At 49.1% G+C, this 25,082-nt stretch overlaps 1 protein-coding gene and 1 long non-coding RNA gene across 2 annotated transcripts in view; one reads left to right on the top strand and one right to left on the bottom strand.

Annotated features, from left to right (window-relative positions):
- The window catches only part of LOC309341366, a 52,045-nt gene extending 42,924 nt beyond the window's left edge, over positions 1-9,121 (bottom strand). The window contains exons 1-2 of the long non-coding RNA XR_014156269.1: positions 8,959-9,121; positions 8,856-8,928 (exon numbers count right to left, since the gene is read on the bottom strand). This is a non-coding gene — a long non-coding RNA (uncharacterized lncRNA). The remainder of the gene's footprint in view (positions 1-8,855; positions 8,929-8,958) is intronic.
- LOC309340935 (uncharacterized protein) overlaps positions 1-25,082 on the top strand; it is a 157,465-nt gene that overhangs the window by 66,223 nt on the left and 66,160 nt on the right. Inside the window, exons 7-9 of the mRNA XM_081860200.1 lie at positions 17,399-17,480; positions 17,770-17,852; positions 20,316-20,442. Of these exons, the coding sequence (XP_081716326.1) occupies positions 17,399-17,480; positions 17,770-17,852; positions 20,316-20,442 (292 nt within the window). The remainder of the gene's footprint in view (positions 1-17,398; positions 17,481-17,769; positions 17,853-20,315; positions 20,443-25,082) is intronic.

Genomic DNA, 25,082 nt, shown 5'->3' with positions numbered 1-25,082 from the left:
CTTGCCGCTGTTGTAGCATACATAAATAATGTCCATTTTTCTTTTGGCAGCTCTTGATTTGAGATACCTAACAGAAAGCAAAATAAAAAAATTCCTTCCAGTAGCACCTTAAAGACCAACTGAGTTAGTTCTAGGTATGAGCTTTCGTGTGCATGCACACTTCTTCAGATACACTGAAACAGAAGTCACCGGACCTTTCTATATAGTGAGAAGGTGGGGAGGGGTATTACTCAGAAGGGTGGTGGGAATGGGTGATTGGCAGATAGCTGCGATGAGCCTGTTGACGACTCTTAACGACTGCAATAGGTCTAACAGGAAAAAGCAAGGGGTGAGAAGGTGAAAAATGGCTTTGTCATGTATAATGAGATAAGAATCCAATGTCTTTATTCAAACCAGGTCTCTCCATAGTTTTAAGTTTGGTGATAAGTTGCAATTCAGCAGCTTCTCTTTGCAACTTATCACCAAACTTAAAACTATGGAGAGACCTGGTTTGAATAAAGACATTGGATTCTTATCTCATTATACATGACAAAGCCATTTTTCACCTTCTCACCCCTTGCTTTTTCCTGTTAGACCTATTGCAGTCGTTAAGAGTCGTCAACAGGCTCATCGCAGCTATCTGCCAATCACCCATTCCCACCACCCTTCTGAGTAATACCCCTCCCCACCTTCTCACTATATAGAAAGGTCCGGTGACTTCTGTTTCAGTGTATCTGAAGAAGTGTGCATGCACACGAAAGCTCATACCTAGAACTAACTCAGTTGGTCTTTAAGGTGCTACTGGAAGGAATTTTTTTATTTTGTTTTGACCATGGCAGACCAACACGGCTACCTATCTGTAACTCTAACAGAAAGCCTTCAGGATGTTTACCAAAGCTCATTTTAAACATTTATTTCAGTTCATTTTATATCGTTTCCCAATATTCTTTAATGCATTTGCATTCCCACCACATGTGTACCAACCACCCAGCACACCTGCAGCCACCCTGTCAGACCTGCTGGAGGTGGTGGCGGGCTGGGCCTTGGAGTTCCCAAACCTACTGGTTTTGGGAGACTTCAACGTCCATACCGATGCCGCTCCCTCCTCACAGGCTCTGGACCTAGTGACTTCCATGGCAACACTAGGGCTCTCCCAGGTTGTTTTGGGCCCCACTCATCAAGCAGGCCACACACTGGATCTGATCTTTGGGGCTGGCATAGATGTGATCATGCTCCCTGCTGTGGAAGTGCCATGGTCTGATCACTACGCTCTGAAAGCCAAGATTGACTTCCCGCTCCTCCCCGGCTCGGGTGGCGAACCAATTTGGGTTCGTCCGCAAAAACTGATGGATCCTGATAGATTCCGACAAGCCTTGCGGAACCCTGCTCCTCCTGGCGCCTCATTAGATGACCTTGTTGAGTACTGGAATAACCAGCTCTTGGCAGCCATTGATGAGATCGCGCCTAAGCGCCCTCTGCGACCCCGTCGAAACCGGGCCCCTTGGTTTACTGAGGAGCTCCGGAAAATGAAGCGGGATCTCAGACGGCTAGAGCGAGTATGGCGACGGACTCGTGACGGAGCCTCAAGAACATCTTATAGGATGCTTATGAAAGCCTATGAGATGGCTATGAAAGCTGCTAAGAAATCTTACTTTGCAGCTTCCATTGCATCCGCTAGCTCTCGCCCGGCACAACTTTTTAAAATAATTAGGCCAATAACGTCCTTAGGAGGACAACCAAATTTAAGCACAAATTTGACCCAGAGCTATGAGGCATTCGCGAGTTTTTTTTGCGGAGAAAGTCCTGTTGCTCCGCCGTGACCTCCCTGCCAATTTAGATACAGTGACTGAACTGGAGGCCCCTCGACTGACTTCAGGTCCAGTGTTGGACCATTTCGATCGGATACTCCCTACTGATGTGGATAGATTCCTCCAAGTTGGTAGGCCCACCACCTGCCTCCTTGATCCGTGCCCGTCTTGGCTGATTAGGGAGTGTCCAGATGTTGCGCGGACCCCCCTGGTTGAAATTATCAATTTGTCCCTTGACACGGGGACATTCCCAGGGGAACTGAAGGAAGCAGTGGTGTGTCCACTCTTAAAAAAAACTTCATTAGATCCCTTAGACCTATCCAATTACCGCCCAGTTTCAAATCTTCCATACCTGGGTAAGGTAATTGAGAGAGCGGTTGCTGAACAGCTTGGTAGGTTTCTGGAGGAAACATCGGCATTAGATCCATTTGAGTCCGGTTTCCGTCCTGGTTTTGGGACGGAGACGGCTCTGGTTGCCCTAACAGATGATCTCCGTAGACAACTGGATCGAGGCGGGTCAGGACTGCTGATCCTTTTAGATTTGTCAGCAGCCTTTGACATGGTCGATCATGATCTTCTGGACCACCGCCTCGCAGACGTGGGGATACAGGGCATAGCCCGTAACTGGCTGTGCTCTTTTATCTCTGGTCGGGGATAGAGGGTGGCACTAGGGAGGGAAATGTCGTCGCGCCACTCCTTGGTGTGTGGAGTGCCGCAGGGCGCAATTCTCTCCCCGATGCTTTTTAACATCTTTATGCACCCCCTTGCCCAGATTATCCGGAGCTTTGGGCTGGGCTGTCACCAATATGCTGATGACACTCAGCTCTATCTGCTGATGGATGGCCACACCGACTTGGCCCCGAACACACTGACCAGATGCTTGGAAGGTGTGGCTGGATGGTTTCGTGGGAGCCGATTGAAACGAAATCCTTCGAAGACAGAGGTCCTATGGCTAGGTCGGGATGGCATGGGGATGAGGGACCAACTCCCTTCTCTTGCGGGGGCCCAATTAGTGCCATTGCCTTCCGTTAGGAGTTTGGGCATAATCCTTGACGCCTCCCTTTCCATGGAGGCGCAAGGTACAGCAACAGCCAAGGCGACATTTTTCTACCTTCGCCGCATCAAGCAGTTGGTCCCTTACCTTTCCCGCCCCGACCTGGCCACAGTGATCCATGCGACAGTCATCTCCAGGCTTGACTACTGTTAATTTGCTCTATGCGGGCTGCCCTTGAAGCTGTCCCAGAAACTCCAGCGGGTGCAGAATGCTGCAGCGAGGCTACTCACGGGGTCTCTGCCATGGGAGCATATTCACCCAGTGCTTTTCCAGCTGCACTGGCTCCCGGTGGAGTACAGGGTCAGATTTAAGGTGCTGCTTTTGACCTTTAAAGCCCTTCACGGCCTGGGACCCTCGTACCTACGGGATCGCCTCTCCTGGTATGCCCCACGGAGAGCCTCAAGGTCCATAAATAGCAACACCCTAGTGGTCCCAGGTCCTAAGGAAGTTAGATTGGCTTCAACCAGAGCCAGGGCCTTTTCAACTCTGGCTCCTGCCGGGTGGAACGCTCTGTCTCATGAGACCAGGGCCCTGCAGGATCTGATTTCTGTCTGCAGGGCCTGTAAGACAGAGTTGTTCCGCCTGGCCTTTGGCTTGGAGCCAATTTTATTCCCTCCCTCTCTTTTTTTTCATTTCTTTTCCTTCTCCTCCTGCAATGAGGCTACATTTTAATATTTTAATGTTCCATTATTTTAATGTTGTATTTTATTTTTGTTTTTAAGTTGTAATCATTCATCTTGTTTTTATTATTGCTTGTAAGCCGCTCTGAGCCCGGCCTTGGCTGGGGAGGGCGGGGTATAAATAAATAAAAATTATTATTATTATTATTATATGATAAAATGATCCTTCCTTTTCTTTACATCTCCAGCATCTCTTATTTTCTTTCTTAAACATCTTTGCCATTTTCCCTGGTATGATATACCATATATACATCATTTTCATGTAATTCTCTCTTAATAATATACAATCTGTAAATTTTATATCAACTTTCCACAGTATAACATAACACACTGACAAAAGTCAAGCTAAGCAAGTTGTGCTTCCTTTTTCTGGTTATTCTGCTATGACTTTCTTCATTAAATTATCTTTCCACTGATACATAATTTTGTGGTATTACTCTAAACGAAGTCGTGTTACGAGCCATCAAATATCTGAAATATACTTTTCCCCCAAAAGGCTTCCACAATTTTGGCCACTACTGTATATCAAACAAATCAACATTCAACAACCATCAGAATATATTAATAAAAATGTTGGTTAATAACAACCAACAAAGGCAATGAACAAAGACCCAACTCCCTTCAGTTCTTCTTGATTTGTTCCTGAGGCTCTAATCCCTTTTTTGTCTCCATTGCAGATTTTGATGAATTGGAAAACAAGAACAAGGATGAACATGAGAAAACCCCCGGAGAGGAGAAGCCATGCAAAAATTTGGAATGTGGAGAGAGCTGCAGTCAGAGCTCCCATTCCACTTCCCAACAAAGAATTCTCATTGGAAAGAAACCCTATCAGTGCGTGGAATGTGGAAAGAGCTTTAGCCAGAGAGGCCATCTCACTAAGCATCAGAAAATTCATACAGGGGAGAAACCCTATCAGTGTGTGGAATGTGGAAAGAGCTTCAGTCAGAACTCCAATCTCACTAAGCATCAGAAAATTCATACAGGGGAGAAACCCTATCAGTGTGTGGAATGTGGAAACAGCTTCAGTACGAGCTCCCATCTCACTTACCATCAAAGAATTCATACGGGAGAGAAACCCTATCAGTGCATGGAATGTGGAAAGTGCTTCAGTAAGAACTCCTCTCTCACTTCCCATCAACTAATTCATATAGGGGAGAAACCATATCAGTGCTTCGAATGTGGAAAGAGCTTCAGGAAGAGCTCCTCTCTCACTTCCCATCAGAGAATTCATACAGGGGAGAAACCCTATCAGTGCGTGGAATGTGGAAAGAGCTTCAGGACGAGCTCCTATCTCACTTCCCATCAAAGAATTCATACGGGGGAGAAACCCTATCAGTGCATGGAATGTGGAAAGAGCTTCAGGACGAGCTCCGATCTCACTTCCCATCAGAGAATTCATACAGGGGAGAAACCCTATCAGTGCATGGAATGTGGAAAGAGCTTCAGTCAGAGCTCCAATCTCAATTCCCATCAGAGAATTCATGCAACGGTTGGAAAAACCATTATCCAGCTTTAGGAGCCAGGGAAATTCGCACCTTGTTAACCAGGCCTTTGCCTGATTGACATCTAATGCCCTTTTAAAATGTGGTAGTGAGGGGGGTTACAGATGTGCATTTTGTGTTTTTATGTTATGTGGGAACAGGAGTCGACTTTTAGAGGCTGAGGGGCTTTTGCCCCCCAATGATATATTTGAGGGGGCCACCCCCCAGTTGATAGGCATCGCCATTCCAATGACCTGCATGTGTCATGTGATTGATTGTGCAAGGAGGGCCTTACCTGGCCCCCCACCAAGATTTTATTCAAGTTGGCACTACTGGGTCGGGTGGTATACAAATTAAATAATTACATAAATCACCTTCCTTTGCACATGTTGCAGCTTGTCGATATCCTTATTTATTATCATTTTTAATATTTATGTGCCATCCATCTGAAGATTTCGCAACAGAAACATACAAGATGAAAGGATGGCTTTCTCAAAAACAAGTCAAGCCAGAGAAATCTCTCCTCCCCTTCTTTTGGATGGAGTTACAAACTTTGTTGATCAGGGAACAGCTGTGGAAATAGTGCATCTTGATTTCAGTAAGGCAAATTTTGAAAAGTCTCCCGTGATCTTTCTGTGAGGAAGCTGGAAAAATGTGGGCTGAATGAGGAAACTGTTAGGTGGATTTGACTGACCGAACCCAAAGAGGACTCCTTCATGGTTCCTCATCATCCTGGGGAAAAGTGACAAGAGGGGTGCTGCAGGGTTCTGTCCTGGGCCCGTTGTTGTTCAACTTCGTTATAAATGACTTGGGTGAAGGAACTGAAGGGGATGCTCATCACATTTGCGGACGACACCAAACGGGGAGCACAGGTCAATGTGGCGGAAGGCAGAATCAGATCAAGGGCAGGAATAGTACCACTTTATTCTACCTTGGTCAGGCCCCACCTAAAATCCTGTGTTCTGTTCTGGGCCTCACAATTTAAGTATCCAAAAGGTGGGGGAACACAGTCCGTATTCCTTTTATAACGCGTGGCCAATGTTTACTGAATACATAAATTGTGAAGACTGTTGCCGGAATCTAACCAGCACTCGTGGGAAAATGTGGCGTGATCTTTTAGAATAATCAATTTAAACTTTAACACATGGCTGGATGAAAGTCTGCAATTCCATGAGGACAAGCAATTTGTTGTTTACTGTTGTAACCATTGCTTTCTTTAAAATTACCTTTTATACCATGAAAATAAATAAAAGCACAGGTTTAATTTCATCTGCAGACGGTATCTCCCATCATTTTCACATAATCTAAGAGGCTGAATGAAACACTAGAGAAAAATCCTTCTTGACTGCGTCTGCATTGTTTCAAATATGAGTTCACTTACCCGTGTTACGGAAATGACGGGGGGGCACATCTTTATAGTTATTGCAATGTTACAAATATTAGGCCTGAATGTATGCTTTTGACTTGACAGTGCAGGGAAGATACCTAGCTTTATAAATTCGTAGAAAATCCATACTTTAAACGACTCTTCTCATTCAAATGGCATTTTAACCCCGAAAGAAAGGTGAATTTGGGCTCCACCTCCCTCCATGAACCAAGAAGCAGGAAGTCACGTGGGCAGCCGGAAGAGGGCATCTTTCCCCAAGCCTGAGAGCACATACACGGCCCCCCACCCAGGGAGTGACGGGGGGGGGCAACAATAGACATCCCCAGAGGCAATTTAGCAAGTCAGGTGTTCTGAAAGCCCATCTCCAGACAAGTCCTGAGGGCAAGGAGATGCCAAGGGACTCATTGTTCTTTTGGTGATGGGCACTTAAGAGGCGTTGGGAGCGGTGTCTGGCCCCTGCTGAACCTGTGTATATCTTATACCCCTCCTCCTTTGTGATGTAGTATGGGCCTATTCATGATGCCCTGTGAAATGTACTCTGGGTAAAAGTCAAGGTAACCCTTGGTTCTGGGTTCTTGCTCCTGTGGGGACCTGTTGGGCAACAAGAAAGATCAAGGTCTACTGACCGCTGTTTTGCTCCAAATTACTTGGCCGGAACTTGCTTCTTTTACCGACCGCATGGATCCATGAGGGACTTGCACCCGACTGGCTGGGCGGATGAGTCATCAATCAACCTGGAATCTTCCGCAACACCCATAAAAGTGTATCCTATTTATTTCTGAGAAATCGTACCATACTCAGCTTACAGATCTCAACCCCAAGAAACCCGACACAGAGTAGCTGCCTTTCCCCCAATTTCTTAGCTAGCAATAACGGATATTGAGAAGGAAGAAGAGAGAGACGTAGGCACCCTTTCAACGATGCTGCCCCACTCCAGTTTGCCTCTGTCGGCCCCCGATGCCCCTTTCCTGTGGCCCCTGAATGGCTCTCTCCTCATCCACCTGTCTAGGGAGACAATGGAGGACGGCTCAAGCGGTGGGGAGATTGCAAGGCCTGCTGGGGCAGCTGGCTGCTGTGACGGACAGCAGAGCCAGAGCAGAGTCTGGGGTGCAGTGCCTCACCATTCCACCAGGGGGCCAGAGCCTGATTCTGATTGGCTACCCAGAGGGGGGTGGCGCCAGCACTTTTGGAGGGAAAATAAAGAGAGCCCTTTCTGAGGGGATTTGAGATGGGAGAGAGGGAAGGTTGGGAGAAGATGGGGATGAGGAGAGGGGGGAGGGAGGGAGGGAGAAGTGGCTCTGATCTGAGTGGATCCTCCGCTCTGAGGAGAATTTCTATGGAGCCAGAGGAAGGAGCCTCACAGCTGAGATGGGGAGACCATGTTGAGGGTCCGAAGGGAGAATTCAGATGGAAGAGAAGCTGGAGGGAGAAGCTGTGGGAAGACTCTCCTCTTCTTCTTCTGGGGTCTCCTTCCAGTCAGGAGGAGAGAGATCTCATAGGAAAAGGAGATTCCCAAGTCCGTGGCAAGGGCTGAGAGGATCCCCTGGGTCTGGCATACAAAGGAAAATACCTCAGGGGAACCCAGGAAAAGTGGCCCCTCGCTGTGAAGGAAGCTGGGCTGTGTCAAAAGTACCTCACGGAAAGACCCCTCATAACTAAGGGAGGGGATGAGAGAGAAGCCGCAGAAAAAGACTTAAACCTTATACTGTAGTATTCACAGTGGTACCTCGGGTTAAGTACTTAATTCGTTCCGGAGGTCTGTTCTTAACCTGAAACTGTTCTTAACCTGAAGCACCATTTTAGCTAATGGGGCCTCCCGCTGCTGCCGTGCAATTTGTGTTCTCATCCGGAAGCAAAGTTCTTAACCTGAGGTACTATTTCTGGGTCAGCGGAGTCTGTAACCCGAAGCGTATGTGTCAGAGCTGCCCGAGGTCCCAGCTCACAAAGGACCAACGCCAGTGCGTTACTATTTACAAAAGTCTTTATTGAAGTTCAGTTTCGATTTCAAAGTCGCGGCGCGCAGCTCTACGTCTCAAACTCTAGACCGCTGAAGCTCCGTCTGAATCTCCTCCTCCCAGACACCAGTTTAAGACTCTAGCCTTGCTCCACCTCTTCCTTTGCTCTTTCCTCCTCTGGGTCCGCCTGTCCGCTGGGGTCTCGCTCCTTCTACACTCTTCTGACGCTGATGCCCCTGAGTCTTCCCCCTGCCTCCGGCGGGCTTTAGGACCTGGTTCCCAATCCGTGTTTCCTGCTGTGCCGCGCACCTGCACATTTGAACTTGGCGCGCGCGCCCAGCCGGCAACCCTCCTCCTAACCGTTACACTGCTCCTATCACTGCTTTCCCCTTCGGGGAGGCTAGCTGAAACTGACTTCCCCTCTGTTCCCTCACTCTGTGATGGAGGCGTGGCCAGCTCTGACTCATCTTCTCTCCCTGCTGGGGGAGACGCTGGCCCTGATCCATGGGACCCTCCCCCCCACTACGCTCTGGTGGGGAAGCTGGTCCTGATCTCCAGCTGCTGCTTTGGGAGTCCCCGCTGGCCTCTTGTTTCTGGTGCATCCCCCCTGGGACCCCCCTTGTCCTGGCCATCAGCGCCCCCCTCTGGGAATCTTCTGATTAGCTGGAGAAGCTCATGGAATCTCTCGTGCCACTGTCATACTCCCCTACGCTGCCCTCAGATTCTTCCCCTTCGCTCTCCATTCCCTCTCTCCCCTGTGCCTCTGCTCCTGAGCCCCTGACATCCATCCCCTCCTCGAAGCCCCCCTTCCCCCCTCCCCCTCTTCGGGTGCGGGTTCCGGGTGCTCCAGTGCTGTGGGGGTGAGTGCGGGATACAGTTCTTCCCCCCTGGTGTGCAACCGACCAGCTGGATCCGGCCAGTCCGTGATGGGCTCGTCGACGTCGATTCCCTCTGCTTCCATCTCTCTGCAGCTGTGCCCGAACTCAGGATCCTCCCCCAACACGTCCATGTCCGTCTCTCCCCCTGTTGCCTCGGGCGATGCTGCGTGTAAGGGCCCCCTCTGCTGTTCCCTGCTCCACCCCACCTCCGGTTGATTGTCCCACCAATAAGAGCGGTCTGTGACAAACCCCGAGAGCGATCCCTCCGGGGAGCTTGTGTCTGGCGCCGTTTCCTCAGCTGATGAGAACCCCTGGAACGTGCTGGCTGAAAGTGTGGGTGTGAAAATATATTCGTCGAAATAATCTGCCGGCATAGGTCTGTGTGGGAAGAGTGCGTGGAACTCGTCTTTGAGGTAGTGCTCCTCCATGGCATAGTACGGTACCCACCTGTTGGCGCTGGCCGGGGTACCTTCCCTGGCGAGGAGATATTCAACCCCCTCTTCCCCCCATCTCGAGTCTAAAATCTCTGTGACCTCGTTGAGTGGCGCCGCCCTCTGTGACCCCCCCCCTCGTTGGGGCTTTGCTGAGTGGGTCTGGTGCGGTCCCTGGCACCTGAAATCTGTGGGGTTCCTTGTAGGGTGTGAGCATTGATCTATGAAAGACCGGGTGCATTCTGGAGTCCTCCGGGAGTGTCAACCGGAAGGCCACTGGATTGATTTGTGCCTCGACTTGGTAAGGCCCTAGCTGCTTGTGTCTGAGCTTCTTCTTAGCTAATGTTCTGGCCGGCACTGCCTGTGCTGCTAACCAGACCCAGTCCCCCACCTGGATGTCTTCCCCGGCTCTCCTGTGCCTGTCTGCCTGCATTTTGTAGGCGTGTTTTGCGCGTTCCAAGTGCCTTCGGAGTTGCTTGTGGACCTCCTGCAACTCCGCTGCCCAGGCCTCTGCTCCCCGTATCTCCCCCCCCCTTTCGTCTCTAACCCCGGGAAGGTTCTGGGATGCCGTCCATTGTTGGCGAAGAACGGTGTCACCCCCGTCAACACGTGTTTTGTGTTGTTGTAGGCAAACTCAGCCAGCGGTAGGTAGTCCACCCAGGTCGAGGGCTGTTGATTCGCGTAGCATCGCAGGTACTGCTGCATGATGGCGTTGACCCTCTCCGCTTGTCCGTTGGTCTGCGGGTGTCGTGCCGCGGGTGTCGTGCTAAGTTGATCTTGACGTTCAGGATGCCCAGCAGCTTCTGCCAGAAGATCGAGATGAATTGGTGCCCCCGGTCGGACAGGATGGACCGCGGTAAGCCGTGAACTTTGAACACGTGGTCTATGAACAGCTTGGCGGTCTGTTCCGCTGTGGCCACCTTCGCGCACGGAATGAAGTGCGCCATCTTGGTGAACAGGTCTACGACCACAAGTACCGCTGTTTTGCCTCGCGAGCTGGGCAGATCTGTGACAAAGTCCAGGGCCACTTTCTCCCACGGTTCGAGCGGCGTCTGTAGCGGTTCCAGCAGTCCCGCCGGCGGCCTGTGTACTGGTTTGGCCCTTTGGCACGTGTCACACCTAGTGACGCAATCCGCAACTTCTCCCCTCATCTTGGGCCACCAAAAGTGTCTGGCTACTAATTCCGCCGTCTTTTCCTTGCCGAAGTGCCCGGCGCTGGGCGCATCGTGTAACTGCTGCAGTACTCTTGCGCGGAGGTAGTCTCCCGGCACGTAGAGGGCCCCTTTGCGGATGAGCAGTCCGTCGCGTATCTGGAACTCGTCGTCCTTTGCTGTGCCTCTTCGCACCTCCTCCATCTTGGATTGAGTGAACGAATCCGTCTGCAGCGCGCGACGTACGGCGTCCAGGTCTACGGTGGCTGAAGCGCACGCCCACGCTTTCGGTGCGAAAATGTGTTTGGCCGCCGCCGGTGCCGCTTCCTCGAGATACTGCGGCTTCCTGGACAGCGCATCCGCCATGACGTTGCTGTCTCCGGGGATGTATTCTATCCGGAAGTCGAAATCCGCAAAGAACTCCGCCCAGCGGATGTGTCTCTGGTTCAGGAACCACGCCATGCGCCAGTACTCCAGGTTCTTATGGTCCGTGCGGACCTGCACTGTGTGTTTGGCTCTGATGAGGAAGTGCCGCCACGCCTTGAAGGCTGCATGAATGGCCAGCAACTCTCTGTCCCAGATGGTGTAGTTCTGTTCCGACTTGCTGAGTTTCCTGGAGTAGAATGCGCATGGCCTCCAGTCCCCTTGCGGATCTTGCTGCAACAGGACCGCCCCCACCGCTCTGTCCGAGGCATCCGTTTCAACCCTCATTGGTTTGCTGGGGTTTACGTGTAGCAGCTGTTCTTCGGACGCGAAGAGACGCTAGAGTCTCCGAAAGGACTACTCCGACTGGTCCGTCCAGGTGAACTTCTTCTTCTTGGAGCTGAGGGTATCCGTGATGGCCGCCGTCTCCATCGCGAACCCCTTGATGAACTTGCGATAAAAGTTGGCGAAGCCGACGAACTTCTGGACCTCCTTCCGGTTGCGCGGGCTCTTCCAGTCCAGCACCGAGCGGACCTTGGTGCTGTCCATGGCGAGTCCCTTGTCGGACAGCTTGTAGCCCAGGAAATCCACCTCCGTCATGTCGAACTGGCACTTCTCCAGTTTGGCGTAAAGTCTGTGTTCCCGTAGTCTCTGCAGGACCTCCTTGACGTCCCTCTCGTGAGCCTCCTGCGATTCCGAGAAGATCAGGATGTCGTCCAGGAAGCAGACGAACTTCTTGTAGAGGAGTCCCGCTAACACGTGATTCATGAAGGCTTGGAAACAGTGGGAGCCATTTTGCAAACCAAACGGCATAACTCGATATTCATAGGTGCCTAAAGGCGTAAACATGGCCGTCTTCCACTCATCGCCCTCCCGCATGTGTATAAGGTTGGACGCCCCTCGTAGATCCAACTTGGTGAAGATGCGTCCCTTCCTCACCGTCGCGAGTAGGTCGTCGATCTTGGGCATGGGGAAAGCTGTGGGCTTCGTCCTGGAATTGATAATGCGGTAATCACAAACCAATCTCCGTTGGTTCGTGTCTTTCTTCTTCACGAAAAACACGGGACTGCCCCCCACTGCTTTGGATTCTTGGATGAATCCCCGCTTCAAGTTGTGATCTATGAACTCCCTGAGTTCTTGCAGTTCGTCTTCAGACATGGAATACAGTTTTCCAGTCGGCAGCGTCGCCCCCGGCAGGAGGTCAATCTTGCAGTCGTAGGGCCTGTGGGGAGGCAGCTTGTCCGCTTCCTTCTCACAGAAGACCTCCAAAAACTCCTTGTACTTGTTGGGTACCGCTTGCACCATGCCTAAGTGTAGCTGTGGTTCATCCTCTTGCCCCTGATCTTCCTGGCTGGTCAGGAGGCAGTGTTCTGCGCAGTAGGAGGAGCAGAAGGTCAATTGACGCTGGTACCATGCCAATGCCGGGCTGTGCCTATCCAACCAACTCATGCCCAACACTATGGGCGTGTCCGACAGGTGGGTGACGTAGAAGCTGATGACTTCGCGGTGATTTCCAATTTGCATTACCATTGGCGGTGTTTGCTGTACCACCTGTCCTCCTAGTAGCTCTCTGCAATTGACCGTGACGACGTTCAGGGGCATCGTGGCTGGTAGGAGCGCTATGCGATGTTGCTTGATGAAGTCCACTCCTACAAAGTCTGCATTACTACCACAGTCAATGGTAATTGGGACTTCAAGGGTGAGGCCATTGGGCAACTGGAGCGATGCAGTGAGTTGCACCACTGGTTTGGGCAGGAAGGGGGTCTGTGGGCTGCAAAATCGCTGGGGGCTGCTTCACTGACTCGCCTGGCTGGGCCCCAGTGCCTCTGCTTCCAACCAGGCTTCGTCATTTCCCTGCAGCTGTTCCCCCTGCTGAACTGCTCCCCTTACTGTTGCTGAGGCTGCAGTTTGCCTCTGGAGCCTCTGGGGACACTCTTTGGCCATGTGCTGTGCACTGTCGCAGATGTAGCACTTCCTGGTCCCTCTAGGAGCCTTCGCCTTGACTGCTCCTGGCGTTGGGGCTCTGGTTACTGTCTGAGCCCTGGCCGCCCACCCAGGGAGTTACGGGGGGGGGGGGGCAACAATAGACATCCCCAGAGGCACTTTAGCAAGTCAGGTGTTCTGAAAGCCCATTTCCAGACAAGTCCTGAGGGCAAGGAGATGCCAAGGGACTCATTGTTCTTTTGGTGATGGGCACTTAAGAGGCGTTGGGAGCGGGGTCTGGCCCCTGCTGAACCTGTGTATATCTTATACCCCTCCTCCTTTGTGATGTAGTATGGGCCTATTCATGATGCCCTGTGAAATGTACTCTGGGTAAAAGTCAAGGTAACCCTTGGTTCTGGGTTCTTGCTCCTGTGGGGACCTGTTGGGCAACAAGAAAGATCAAGGTCTACTGACCGCTGTTTTGCTCCAAATTACTTGGCCGGAACTTGCTTCTTTTACCGACCGCATGGATCCATGAGGGACTTGCACCCGACTGGCTGGGCGGATGAGTCGTCAATCAACCTGGAATCTTCCGTAACACCCGTAAAAGTGTATCCTATTTATTGCTGAGAAATCGTACCATACTCAGCTTACGGATCTCAACCCCAAGAAGCCCTACACAGAGTAGCTGCCTTTCCCCCAATTTCTTAGCTAGAAATAACTGATATAGAGAAGGAAGAAGAGAGAGAGGTAGGCATCCTTTCGGCGATGGTTCCCCACTCCAGTTTGCCTCGGTCGGCCCCCGATGCCCCTTTCCTGTGGCCCCTGAATGGCTCTCTCCTCATCTGCCTGTCTTGGGAGACAATGGAGGACGGCTCAAGCGGTGGGGAGATTGCAAGGCCTGCTGGGGACCGAGGGAGATGCTCAGAGCCCAGCCAAGAGCCAAAGGCCCGCCCCCAAAAGGGACCGAGGGAGATGCTCAGAGCCCAGTCAAGAGCCAAGGCCCCCCCAAAAGGGACTGAGGGAGATGCTGAGAGCCCAGCCAAGAGCCAAAGGCCCCCCCAAAAAGGGACCGAGTGAGATGCTCAGAGCCCAGCCAAGAGCCAAAGGCCCCCCCCAAGGGACCGAGGGAGATGCTCAGAGCCCAGCCAAGAGCCAAAGGCCCCCCAAAAAAGGGACCGAGGGAGATGCTCAGAGCCCAGCCAAGAGCCAAAGGCCCCCCCCCAAAGGGACCGAGGGAGATGCTCAGAGCCCAGCCAAGAGCCAAAGGCCCCCCCCAAAAGGGACCGAGGGAGATGCTCAGAGCCCAGCCAAGAGCCAAAGCCCCCCCCCCAAAGGGACCGAGGGAGATGCTCAGAGCCCAGTCAGGAGCCAAAGGGCCCCCCAAAAGGGACCGAGGGAGATGCTCAGAGCCCAGCCAAGAGCCAAAGGCCCCCCCCAAAAAAGGGACCGAGGGAGATGCTCAGAGCCCAGCCAAGAGCCAAAGACCCCCCCAAAGGGACCGAGGGAGATGCTCAGAGCCCAGCCAGGAGCCAAAGGCCCCCCCAAAAGGGACCGAAGGAGATGCTCAGAGCCCAGCCAAGAGCCAAACGCCCCCCCCAAAGGGACCGAGGGAGATGCTCAGAGCCCAGCCAAGAGCCAAACGCCCCCCCCAAAAGGGACCGAGGGAGATGCTCAGAGCCCAGCCAAGAGCCAAAGGCCCCCCCCCAAGGGACCGAGGGAGATGCTCAGAGCCCAGCCAAGAGCCAAAGGCCCCCCCCCAAGGTACCGAGGGAGATGCTCAGAGCCCAGCCAAGAGCCAAAGACCCCCCCAAAAGGGACCGAGGGAGATGCTCAGAGCCCAGCCAAGAGCCAAAGACCCCCCCCCCCAAATGGACCGAGGGAGATGCTCAGAGCCCAGCCAAGAGCCAAAGGCCCCCCAAAAAGAGACCGAGGGAGATGCTCAGAGCCCAGCCAAGAGCCACAGGCCCCCCCCAAAAGGGACGGAGGGAGATGCTCAGAGCCCAGCCAAGAGCCAAAGGCCCCCCCAAAAAAGGATCCCTTGCCATAGGCGGATCCAGGGGAAGCTGCCCCCTTAGAGCCATTATAAAGAATAAAGAGCTGAGGTTCAGAAAGGCGAGAGAGGGCTGAGCGGGGGGGGGGGGGTACTGGCCTTGCAAGGGTTAAAGGGAAGTGAGCTGCCTTCCTAGAGAGGCCAGGAAGCAAGGGGGGGCAGGTCCTCCAGCTCCAAGCCCCACCCCCCCAGTCCTTCCCTGCTTGGGTGTCTCTCCTGCAAGGGCTGCCTCGCTCTCCCCTCCCGGGATCTGGTGAGTCTCCCCTCTCTCTCTCTGGGATCTGGTGGGGGTCCCAGGGCTGCAGTAGGGGAGGGGGCCTGGGGGGGGGGTCCTGCCAGGGAGGGGCCAGGGCTGCCACGCTCTCCTTCCTGCAGATCAGAGGATCCCAAACTCAGTTGGCCCTCCGCCCCCCCTTCAGAAAAACAATGATTCTCCCACGAAATCTCCCTTCTTCAAACAAAGGAGTCCCATTGCACAACAGAGGGAACATGTGCAAATGGTTTTCCAAAGCTGGACGAGATGGACTAGCCCCCCCCCCCCAAAAAAACCCCACAGGGAGGGAGGAAGAAAAGGTGGGAAAGCGAGGCCAGGAGTAAAGAGAGGGATCCCAGCCCAGAGTCTGGCTGCTGCATTGGGGACCAGTTTCCCAGTGTCTCCCAGTGTCTCCCAGTGTCTCCCAGGGCAGCTCCCCACGGAGGCCACGGCAGCCATCCCCTCGCACCCAGAGCAGGGCATCCCAGGACCCCATCCTCTCTCTCCCAAAGGGATTGGTGCTGGCAAAGCAGCCGGAAATGGGCGCTGCTCCTCACTGAGCCTCCAGGGACCTGGGCATCAATGGCTGTGCATGTGTTAAGCTCTCTAAGAGAATAATAAATTTCCTGTCTTTCACCCTAAGCTTCAAGGGAGATGTCTTTGGCTCCACCCACTTGGCCCTTGTCCAGATACATTCCTGGCCCTCAGAGCAAAGAAAAAGGGACCCCACCCCATGAATCTGTCATGAGAGCGGCAGAGAGACCAAGTGCAAGAAAAGAAGACAGAAGCAGGGGAGTGGGGGTGGGGGGAGCAACTCCTGAGGACCCCCGAATGAGGACCCCCACTAGAGCCAGGCATCCATTTTCCACAAGATACAAATTATTCCCTTGTCAGTCAGTTCTGACTTCTTGCATTTACTCAAAGGCAGGAGCACCAGACTGATTCACCTCAGAGAAATCCCTTCAGTGGCCTCCACATTTTGCATTGCAATCTTCCTTCTAGGAGGGCTAGAGTCTGCTTTCTCCTCCTCCTCCTCCTCTCCTTCTTCTTCCTCTTCTCTCCTCCTCCTCCTCCTCCTCCGTCTTCTTCTTCAGAAGATATCTCATGGTTTGGTACAGTCCCACCCTGATTCCTAGGAAGACTCATCCATGCTTGCTCAAGGAACATTTCTCTTCTTCTGACCTAAAAATTCTGTAACTAAACAATGTATTTGCTTTGTAGGATTTGCTAGAGCTTCTCATTCAGACAGACAGAACTTGGCAGAAGACCAAAGGGTTCCTTCTGATCTCTTAGAGACTTCCTGAGACCACAGATGGATGAGCAAGACCCAGCTGGCCCTGGAGCAGGAAGAGGCCATGTCATTCCTGGAGCAGGAAGAGGCCATGTCATCCAAACTGGGAGCAGTGGGGGATTCTGGGGAAACTCTGGGCAGAAGATCCTGGGTGAGGAGGACACCCTCCGCTCAGAGGTGCAGAGCCAGCAGGTGAGGCAGTTCTGCTGCCAGGAGGCCAAAGGACCCCGAGAGGTTTGCAGCCGACTCTACCACTTTTGCCACCAGTGGCTGAAGCCAGAAAGGCACACGAAAGCTGAGATGCTGGACCTGGTGATCTTGGAGCAGTTCCTGGCTGTCCTTCCCCCGGAGATGGAGAGCTGGGTGAGGGACTGTGGAGCGGAGACCAGTTCCCAGGCGGTGGCCCTGGCCGAAGGTTTCCTCCTGAGTCAGGCAGAGGAGAGGAAGCAGGTGAGAGAGAGTTTGCTCTGGATACTCCCAAGGGGATCCAACAGGATGGAGAACATCCCATAATGCTCTACTGTTGGCCCATTCTTTTCCTGGGAAGGCATCCATGGAATGAGATCTAACACCCTTAAAGATTCTGTCTTTGTCATTATCTTTCTAATATTTCTCGCCATTCTATGTTTTGAATCCTTGTTGCTCTTTCAGAAAAGGGATCGTTTTGCAGAAATGGACCTGGATTCCTGTGAGGCAGAGAGGCCTCCGTTGGACACCAGAGAGAGGCCACTGGGTAAGGAGGAAGGTGGCTTTTCTCTGTTTGGTCTCATTCTGTTGCTTTCCCAACTAATCTCTGGGTTCTTTTCATCAAGTTTTTTTTTGGGGGGGGGGAGTTGGGAGGAAGGGTCCAGAGGAGGAGAGATGTATTTCTGCATTACTAACATATGAAATGGGCACAAACCTTCAACTGCACTCAGCAGGTAAGACTTTCTCAAAGCCCATCTGTAGTTAGAGATGCCCTGTTTCCTCTGTGAGAGAAGCAGGCACTCCTAGCATCCTGATTACCTTTTTTTCTCTTGCAGGTGAAAGAATGATGCCGGCAAAACCTCCTGATCCATCTTTTCATGTGGGCAGAAGGGAAGCAGCAGCTGTGGAACCAGATCAGGTCAGGAGAAGCTGCCTTGTGGGGTCAGAGGCCAAGGGATGGAGCAATGTCATGGACTGGTTGGGCACAGAGGAATGGTGGGAGGAAGCAGCCAGGGAACCAGGAAGGGAAGATGGCTCAGAGCCCAAGAAGTGGAGGTGGAAGAAGGATGAGCGGTCAGAGGGGGAAGCCTGGGAAGAGGAGGTGTCAGAAGCTGAAGGGGTAACAGGGCTTAGTGAGCTGGGAGACTCTGTGGCGGAATGCAGTGCAGAATCAGAGGCAGAAGAGGAAGGAGGCAAGTGGGCAGAGGGAGGTCGAGAGGCAGAGGTGAGTCAGGAGAAGGAGGAGCCACCGGGGGCTCCCTCTGCTTCTGCCAGAAGCCCCCCTCCCTGCTCATCTCTCAGAGCCAGGAAATGTCTGACATTGGAGGAGCAAAGGCAGGCTGCACACTGGCGCACTGTTCAATTGTATGCTAGAAACCCCGGGGGGAGGGACTTAAAAAGTTGTGGGGAGCCGGGGTCTTCACTCTTTTCAAACTTTGCACTATATAATCTCACTTTTCATATACCTCCACACTAAAGAAACTTCTACCTAGGCAACTAGTCTAGATTGACAGTGCAAACTGACAGCCCCTCCGGGAATGAGCTGCTCTTCTCATTAGGCCTGAAACTCAGCCAAGTCTGTGAATATTGTGTTCTTGCTGATAAAGAGTTAACTCCAGCTGTGAACTGTGGGATTTCCTGCCCAGATAACTCAGTGACACCAGCCTTCTGAATGTCGCCTGTAGGATTCATCTGTAGTTGCAGTTTTCATGGAATCCTAGAGTTGAAAGGGACCCCAAGGGTCATCAAGTCCCACCCCCTGCATTGCAGGAATCTCAGCTAGTTCACCCAAGACAGATGGCCATCCAAACTAGGCTTCTTGTATTTCTGTATTCATCACTGAATGCTAAAACAGGCTTCTAAGCAGTGGACAGACAATTACAAATAGTGTCCAGGATTTACCTAGCCAGCCCTATCTGCTGCAAAATGGGGCCTGCCCCCCACTCCTCCCCCTCTCCATGCCCCCATGAACCCCTTGAATTTGGCTCTAGGGCATTGGAAGGGAACCTCCCCAGAACAACTCACGAGGAGAGGAGAAAGTGGATCCTTCCATCGGGGAAACTGGAATGCTTGCGTAGGCAGAATAACGTAAACATAAGCTGGAGTACCACCTATTTGCAAAAAGACGAATACCCGTAATTAAAAGCAGAATAAAAGAATTCAATTAAAGCGTTAAAATAGCTACCCATAATTAAAATGTGCAGCAAAGCAATCCTTCTGAAATAACGCAGCAGAATTAGATAAAGTAACAGGAAGGATTCAAAACCAGCGAGACCAGAAATTCACGGAAGACTGGAGTAAACTGAAAAGTACCGTATTTTTCCCTCTATAACACGCAGATTTTTTCTCCTAAAAAGGAAGGGGAAATGTCTGTGCGTGTTATAGAGCGAATGTGTGGTCCCTGGAGCCGAAAAATCAGGCAAAAATCAAATCGTGCTTCACGGAGAAGGGAAACCTGAAAAGAGGAAGTGGCTGCTTTCCTGCATTCTGCCTCAGGGTCTTACTCCCCACCCCCTCTGTTTCGTTGCTGTGTTTGCAGAAACGGAACAAAGAGCAGGGAAAGCCCCTCCCCTCCAGGCAAGCAGAGGGGAAAGCAGAGTGTCGCCTCTGTGCTCCGGTGCTGCTGGGGGAGAGGGAGAGAGGGGGGGGGAGAGAGAGAGAGAGAGAGAGAGAGAGAGATGGCTGGCTTGGGTGGGGGGAAACTTTTGCCTTTCTTTCCTCCCTCCCGTTAAATCCCTCTTCTGCATTCTTAGCCAGCTGCTTCTCTATACACCCCTCTCATGTCCCTTCTTTGTTTTTCCTTTGCTCCCCACTTAAAATGTGGTTACAAAGCATGGATCCACATGGATCCTCAGGATCTTTGCATTGGGTCACCCCAAATTCACCATCAGATCACATGTCTGTGGCCACAGCATGAAGCACAAAAATGATACATCCACTGTTTCATTCAGAATGTTTTTCCCCTTGTTTTCCTCCTCTAAAAACGATGTGCGTGTTATGGTCAGGTGCGTGTTATAGAGTGAAAAATACGGTAATTGTGAAGAACAGACGACGTTTGTAGGATTGCAAGAAGTTTTGTGAGGAGTATTATTAGAAGTATGGAAAAAATGGACAAGGGGGAGGATGATTTGTTAAGAGATGTAAAGGCAATATAAAGTTAAGAAATGCATAAGAAGTGGTTAAAATGGTGGATCATCAGAGGTGCTGAAGGAAGTCTAAAAAGATTGTATAAGGGATAAGTTTTGTGGTACATCTTATAGTTCATTAGTTAAAATTATATATATATATCACAGCAATTAAGAAGGAAGGAAACAACAGAGCATTGTGTTGCAGATCATATTTCTGCTGTCTCAGAGGAGGACATTTCCCTTTTTTTTTTTAGGGTCCAGTGTGCTTTGAAGATGTTGCTGTTTGTTTCACGGACGAGGAGTGGGCGTTGCTGGATCCTGACCAGAGAGCTCTGCATAAGGACGTCATGGAGGAGAATCTTGGGATCGTGGCCTCTCTTGGTAAGGCTCCCTGTGGGATCATCCTATCTGCCTGGAAATTCAAAAAATAGCTCTATGTGACAAACCTCGTATATTTTCTTTCTTTCTTTTTTATTTCTTTCTTTTTTATTGGCATTTTCCAAAAAAGAAAAAAACATAAAGAAAAAAAAATAACAAAACACTGATACAAAATGATAAATAATAAATAAAGAATTAAATAATACATTCTTTGCAATCACACATGCTGTCATCATATCTACATTGCGCTAGATCACGCCTCGACTTCCCTCCTTCCCAGTTTCGGTTTTCTTAGTAATTCTCATCTCTTACAGTTTCATCGAGTTTTTTACATATACATCACAAGAGTTAATCTAATCCTGCTGTAGTCCTAAACTTCTACAATTAATTTCTATGTGTGCTACAAATTTACTCCATTCTTCTACAAACTTTGATCCTTTTTGGTTTCTAATCCTATGTGTCATTTTCGCTAATTCCATATATTCAAATAATTTTACCTGCCATTCCATAACATTTGGGATTTCTGATGTCTTCCATTTTTGTGCAACTAAAATCCTGGCTGCCACCGTTGCGTACTGAAATAACTTATGATCAACCTTTTTTATTTCGTCCCCTATTATCCCTAATAAAAATGCCTCCAGTTTTTTTGGCAAGGTATACCTAAAAGTTTTATTTATTTCATTATATATTGGATCCCAGAATCTTTTCATTTTCTCGCATGTCTACCACATATGATATAGGTCTCCATCTTTACTTTTACATTTCCAGCTAGCTTTGTTTCCCATTTTATACATTTTTACTAATTTGACTGGGGTAATATACCACCTATACATCATTTTTTCTAGGTTTTCCCTTAAAGTGGAACATGCAGTAAATTTCATTCCCTTATTCCATAAAGTTGTCCATTTCTCCTAATCTATGTTATAACCCGGGTCAATCTCCCACTTTACCATCACCTCCTTGATTTCCTCGTCTTTGGTATCCCATTCCAATAGAAGACTGTACATCTTCGATAAAAGCTTTGTTTTCCCTCCAAGATTTCTGTTTGATATTTAGATTTTTTCTCACTGAATCCTAATTTTTTATCTTCATTCCATAAAGCATTTACCTGGTGGTATTGTAACCACCCTGTTAATTTGTTTTTTAATTCCTCGTATGTTTTAATTTTCCATCCTCTATCCGTTTTTACTAAGACAATTTCAAAAGTTATTCTTTTTCCTTCCACGTTCAGTTTTTTTGTTGTTAGTATGTCTATCGGTGAAAGCCACCAGGGTGTGTTTCTTTCTAATAATTTTTTTTTCCTCCCAAACTTCATATAGAGCACCTCTAAAAATGTGATTCGAAAAGCCTCTATGAACTTTGGCCTTATTAAGCCACAAATAAGAATGCCAACCATTGTTGTTGTTCTTTAGTCATTTAGTCGTATCCGACTCTTCGTGACCCCCTGAACCAGAGCACACCAGGCACTCCTGTCTTCCACTGCCTCCCGCAGTTTGGTCAGACTCATGCTGGTAGCTTCGAGAACACTGTTCAATCATCTCGTCCTCTGTCATCCCCTTCTCCTTGTGTCCTCCATCTTTCCCAACATCAGGGTCTTTTCCAGGGAGTCTTCTCTTCTCATGAGGTGGGCAAAGCATTGGAGCCTCAGCTTCAGGATCTGTCCTTCCAGTGAGCACTCAGGGCTGATTTCCTTCAGAATGGAGAGGTTGGATCTTCTTGCAGTCCATGGGACTCTCAAGAGTCTCCTCCAGCACCATAATTCAAAAGCATCAATTCTTTGGCGATCTGCCTTCTTTATGGTCCAGCTCTCACTTCCCTACATCACTACTGGGAAAACCATAGCTTTTACTATACGGACCTTTGTTGGCAAGGTGATGTCTCTACTTCTCAAGATGCTGTCTAGGTTTGTCATTGCTTTTCTCCCAAGAAGCAGGCGTCTTCTAATTTCGTGACTGCTGTCACCATCTGCAGTGATCATGGAGCCCAAGAATGTAAAATCTCTTACAGCCTCCATTTCTTCCCCTTCTATTTGCCAGGAGGTGATGGAACCAGTGGCCATGATCTTTTTTTTTTGATGTTGAGCTTCAGACCATATTTTGCGCTCTCCTCATCCACCCTCATTAAAAGGTTCTTTAATTCCTCCTCACTTTCTGCCATCAAGGTTGTGTCATCTGCATATCTGAGGTTGTTGATATTTCTTCCGGCAATCTTAATTCCGGCTTGGGATTCATCCAGCCCATGCAACCATATCTGTTGTTAAATCCTTCTAAATCCAATAAATCCGTGTTTTCTAACGTAATCCATTCCTTGATCCAACATAGACAAGATGCTTCATAATATAATTTTAAATTTGGAACAGAGAATCCCCCTCTTCTCTTCCAATCTGTTAATAATTGAAATTTAATTCTTAGTCTTTTTCCTTGCCAGATGAATTTTGACAGTGTTTTTTTGCCAATCCTTAAATTGTGTTGATTCCTTAATTACTGGAATTGCCTGAAAAAGAAATAGCATCTTCGGAAGAATGCTCATTTTTATTGCGGCCATTCTCCCAGACCAAGATAGCTTTATTCTCCCAGACCAAGATAGCTTTATTGTCCAAATCTCTTTTAATTTCTTTCCATGTTGTATTGTAGTTATCACTGATTAAATTAATGTTTCTCATTGTTAATTGGATCCCTAGATATTTCACTTTTTTCGCTACTTTAATTCCATATTTTTGTTCTAACTGCTCTGTCACATACTTCTCCAGATTTTTGGTCATCATTTTTGTTTTTCTTTTTATTTAATTTTAATCCTGATAATTTACCAAACTCCTCTAATTCTTGTAATGCTTTACCAACAGTAATTTGTGGTTCTTCTAGAGTAAGTACCAGGTCGTCTGCATACGCTTTCAATTTATATTCCTTCTTTCCAATTTTGATTCCACGAATTTCCGGTATTTTCCTCATCCTGTTTGCTATCACCTCTAGAACCATTATAAATAGTTATGTGTCCTTTCTTTTACAAAAGCCTAATAAATATATTTAAAAGAAAGAAAGAAAAAAAGGGGGGAATTACATTTAAGCTCTTCTCTTTTCTTAGCCTCTTGATGGCTTAATCTTCATGAGGATAAAAGAAAAGCAGAGAGGGAGTAAAAGAGAGTAAAAGTCAATAAGAGTCAGGGAGGAGAAAATACCATTAAAAGAGAGAGTAGTAGTCTGCCAGGGGAGAAAACAATAATCCACTTTGCAATATATATGAAGCATAAACATGTGTGGTTTAATTTCCTCTATTTAAATTCCATTTGGTTCTAATCTTTTTTTTTGTCCTTGTAAAATGTCTCTTTAAACTTCTTAAACCACCTTCCCTCTCTCCCTCATAAGTCTTCTCCCAAAATAAGATTCAAAGTTTCTACTTATCTCTTCTTCAGCTCTTTGTTTTAAAGTAGCCTTTGCCTCAGCACATTGTTACTGAGGACTTTCACTTTTGTACTCACTCAGCAGGGACTGTTATTTCCTTTTTCTGCTCTTGCGACTTTCTATCACTGCATCATTTTCTCTCCCTTCTTCATCCTACCACACCTGAATCTTCTTCGGTAGAAAAATACGGTAATTGAACAATCATAATTGCATTACATTCTTGATTAAATTATCTTTCCATTGATATATAATTTTATGATACTACTCCAAAAGAAGTGGTTTTATGAGCCATCAAACGTCTGAAATACACTTTTTTCCAAAAGGCTTCCACAATTTTGGCCACTACTGTATATCAAACAAAGCAACATTCAACAACCCATAAGAATCCAATAATAAATATGTTGGTTAATGACAAACAACAAAGGTAATGAACACACACACAGTTTCTTTCAGTTCTCCATTTCTTCCCAAGGCTCTAATCCCTTTTTGTCTCCATTGCAGATTGTGATGAACTGGAAATCGAGAACAAGGATGACCACAACAAAATCCCCAGAGAGGAGAAGCCACATAAAAATTTGGAGTGTGGCGAGAGCTGCAGTGAGAGCTCCCATTCCACTTCCCATCAACAAAATCTCATCGGAAAGAAACCCTGTCAGTGCATGGAATGTGGAAAGAGCTTCACTAATAGCGCCTATCTCACTTCCCATCAGAGAATTCATACAGGGGAGAAACCCTATCAGTGTGTGGAATGCGGAAAGAGCTTCAGTAGGAGCGACCATCTCAATACCCATCAAAGAATTCATACAGGGGAGAAACCCTATAAATGTGTGTTTTGTGGGAAGAACTTCGCTGATAGATCCACTCTCACTTTCCATAAAAGAATTCATACAGGGGAGAAACTCTATCAGTGTGTGGAATGTGGAAAGTGCTTCAGTCAGAGCCGTCATCTCAGTTCCCATCAAAGAATTCATACAGGGGAGAAACCCTATCAGTGTGCAGAATGTGGAAAGAGCTTCCATCAGAGATCCTATCTCACTTCCCATCAAAAAATTCACACAGGGCAGAAACCCTATCAGTGTGTGGATTGTGGGAAGAACTTCACTGATAGATCCACTCTTACTTTCCATAAAAGAATTCATACAGGGGAGAAACCATATCAGTGTGTGGAATGTGGAAAGAGCTTCAGTAGGAGCTCCTCTCTCAATTCCCATAAAAGAATTCATACAGGGGAGAAACCATATCAGT

This window comes from Podarcis erhardii, assembly GCF_964252035.2.
Source record: "Podarcis erhardii genome assembly, chromosome: 4".
NCBI lineage: Eukaryota > Metazoa > Chordata > Lepidosauria > Squamata > Lacertidae > Podarcis > Podarcis erhardii.
Note: the sequence above shows the minus strand (reverse complement) of the source record. Positions and strands in the feature narration are given on the sequence as shown.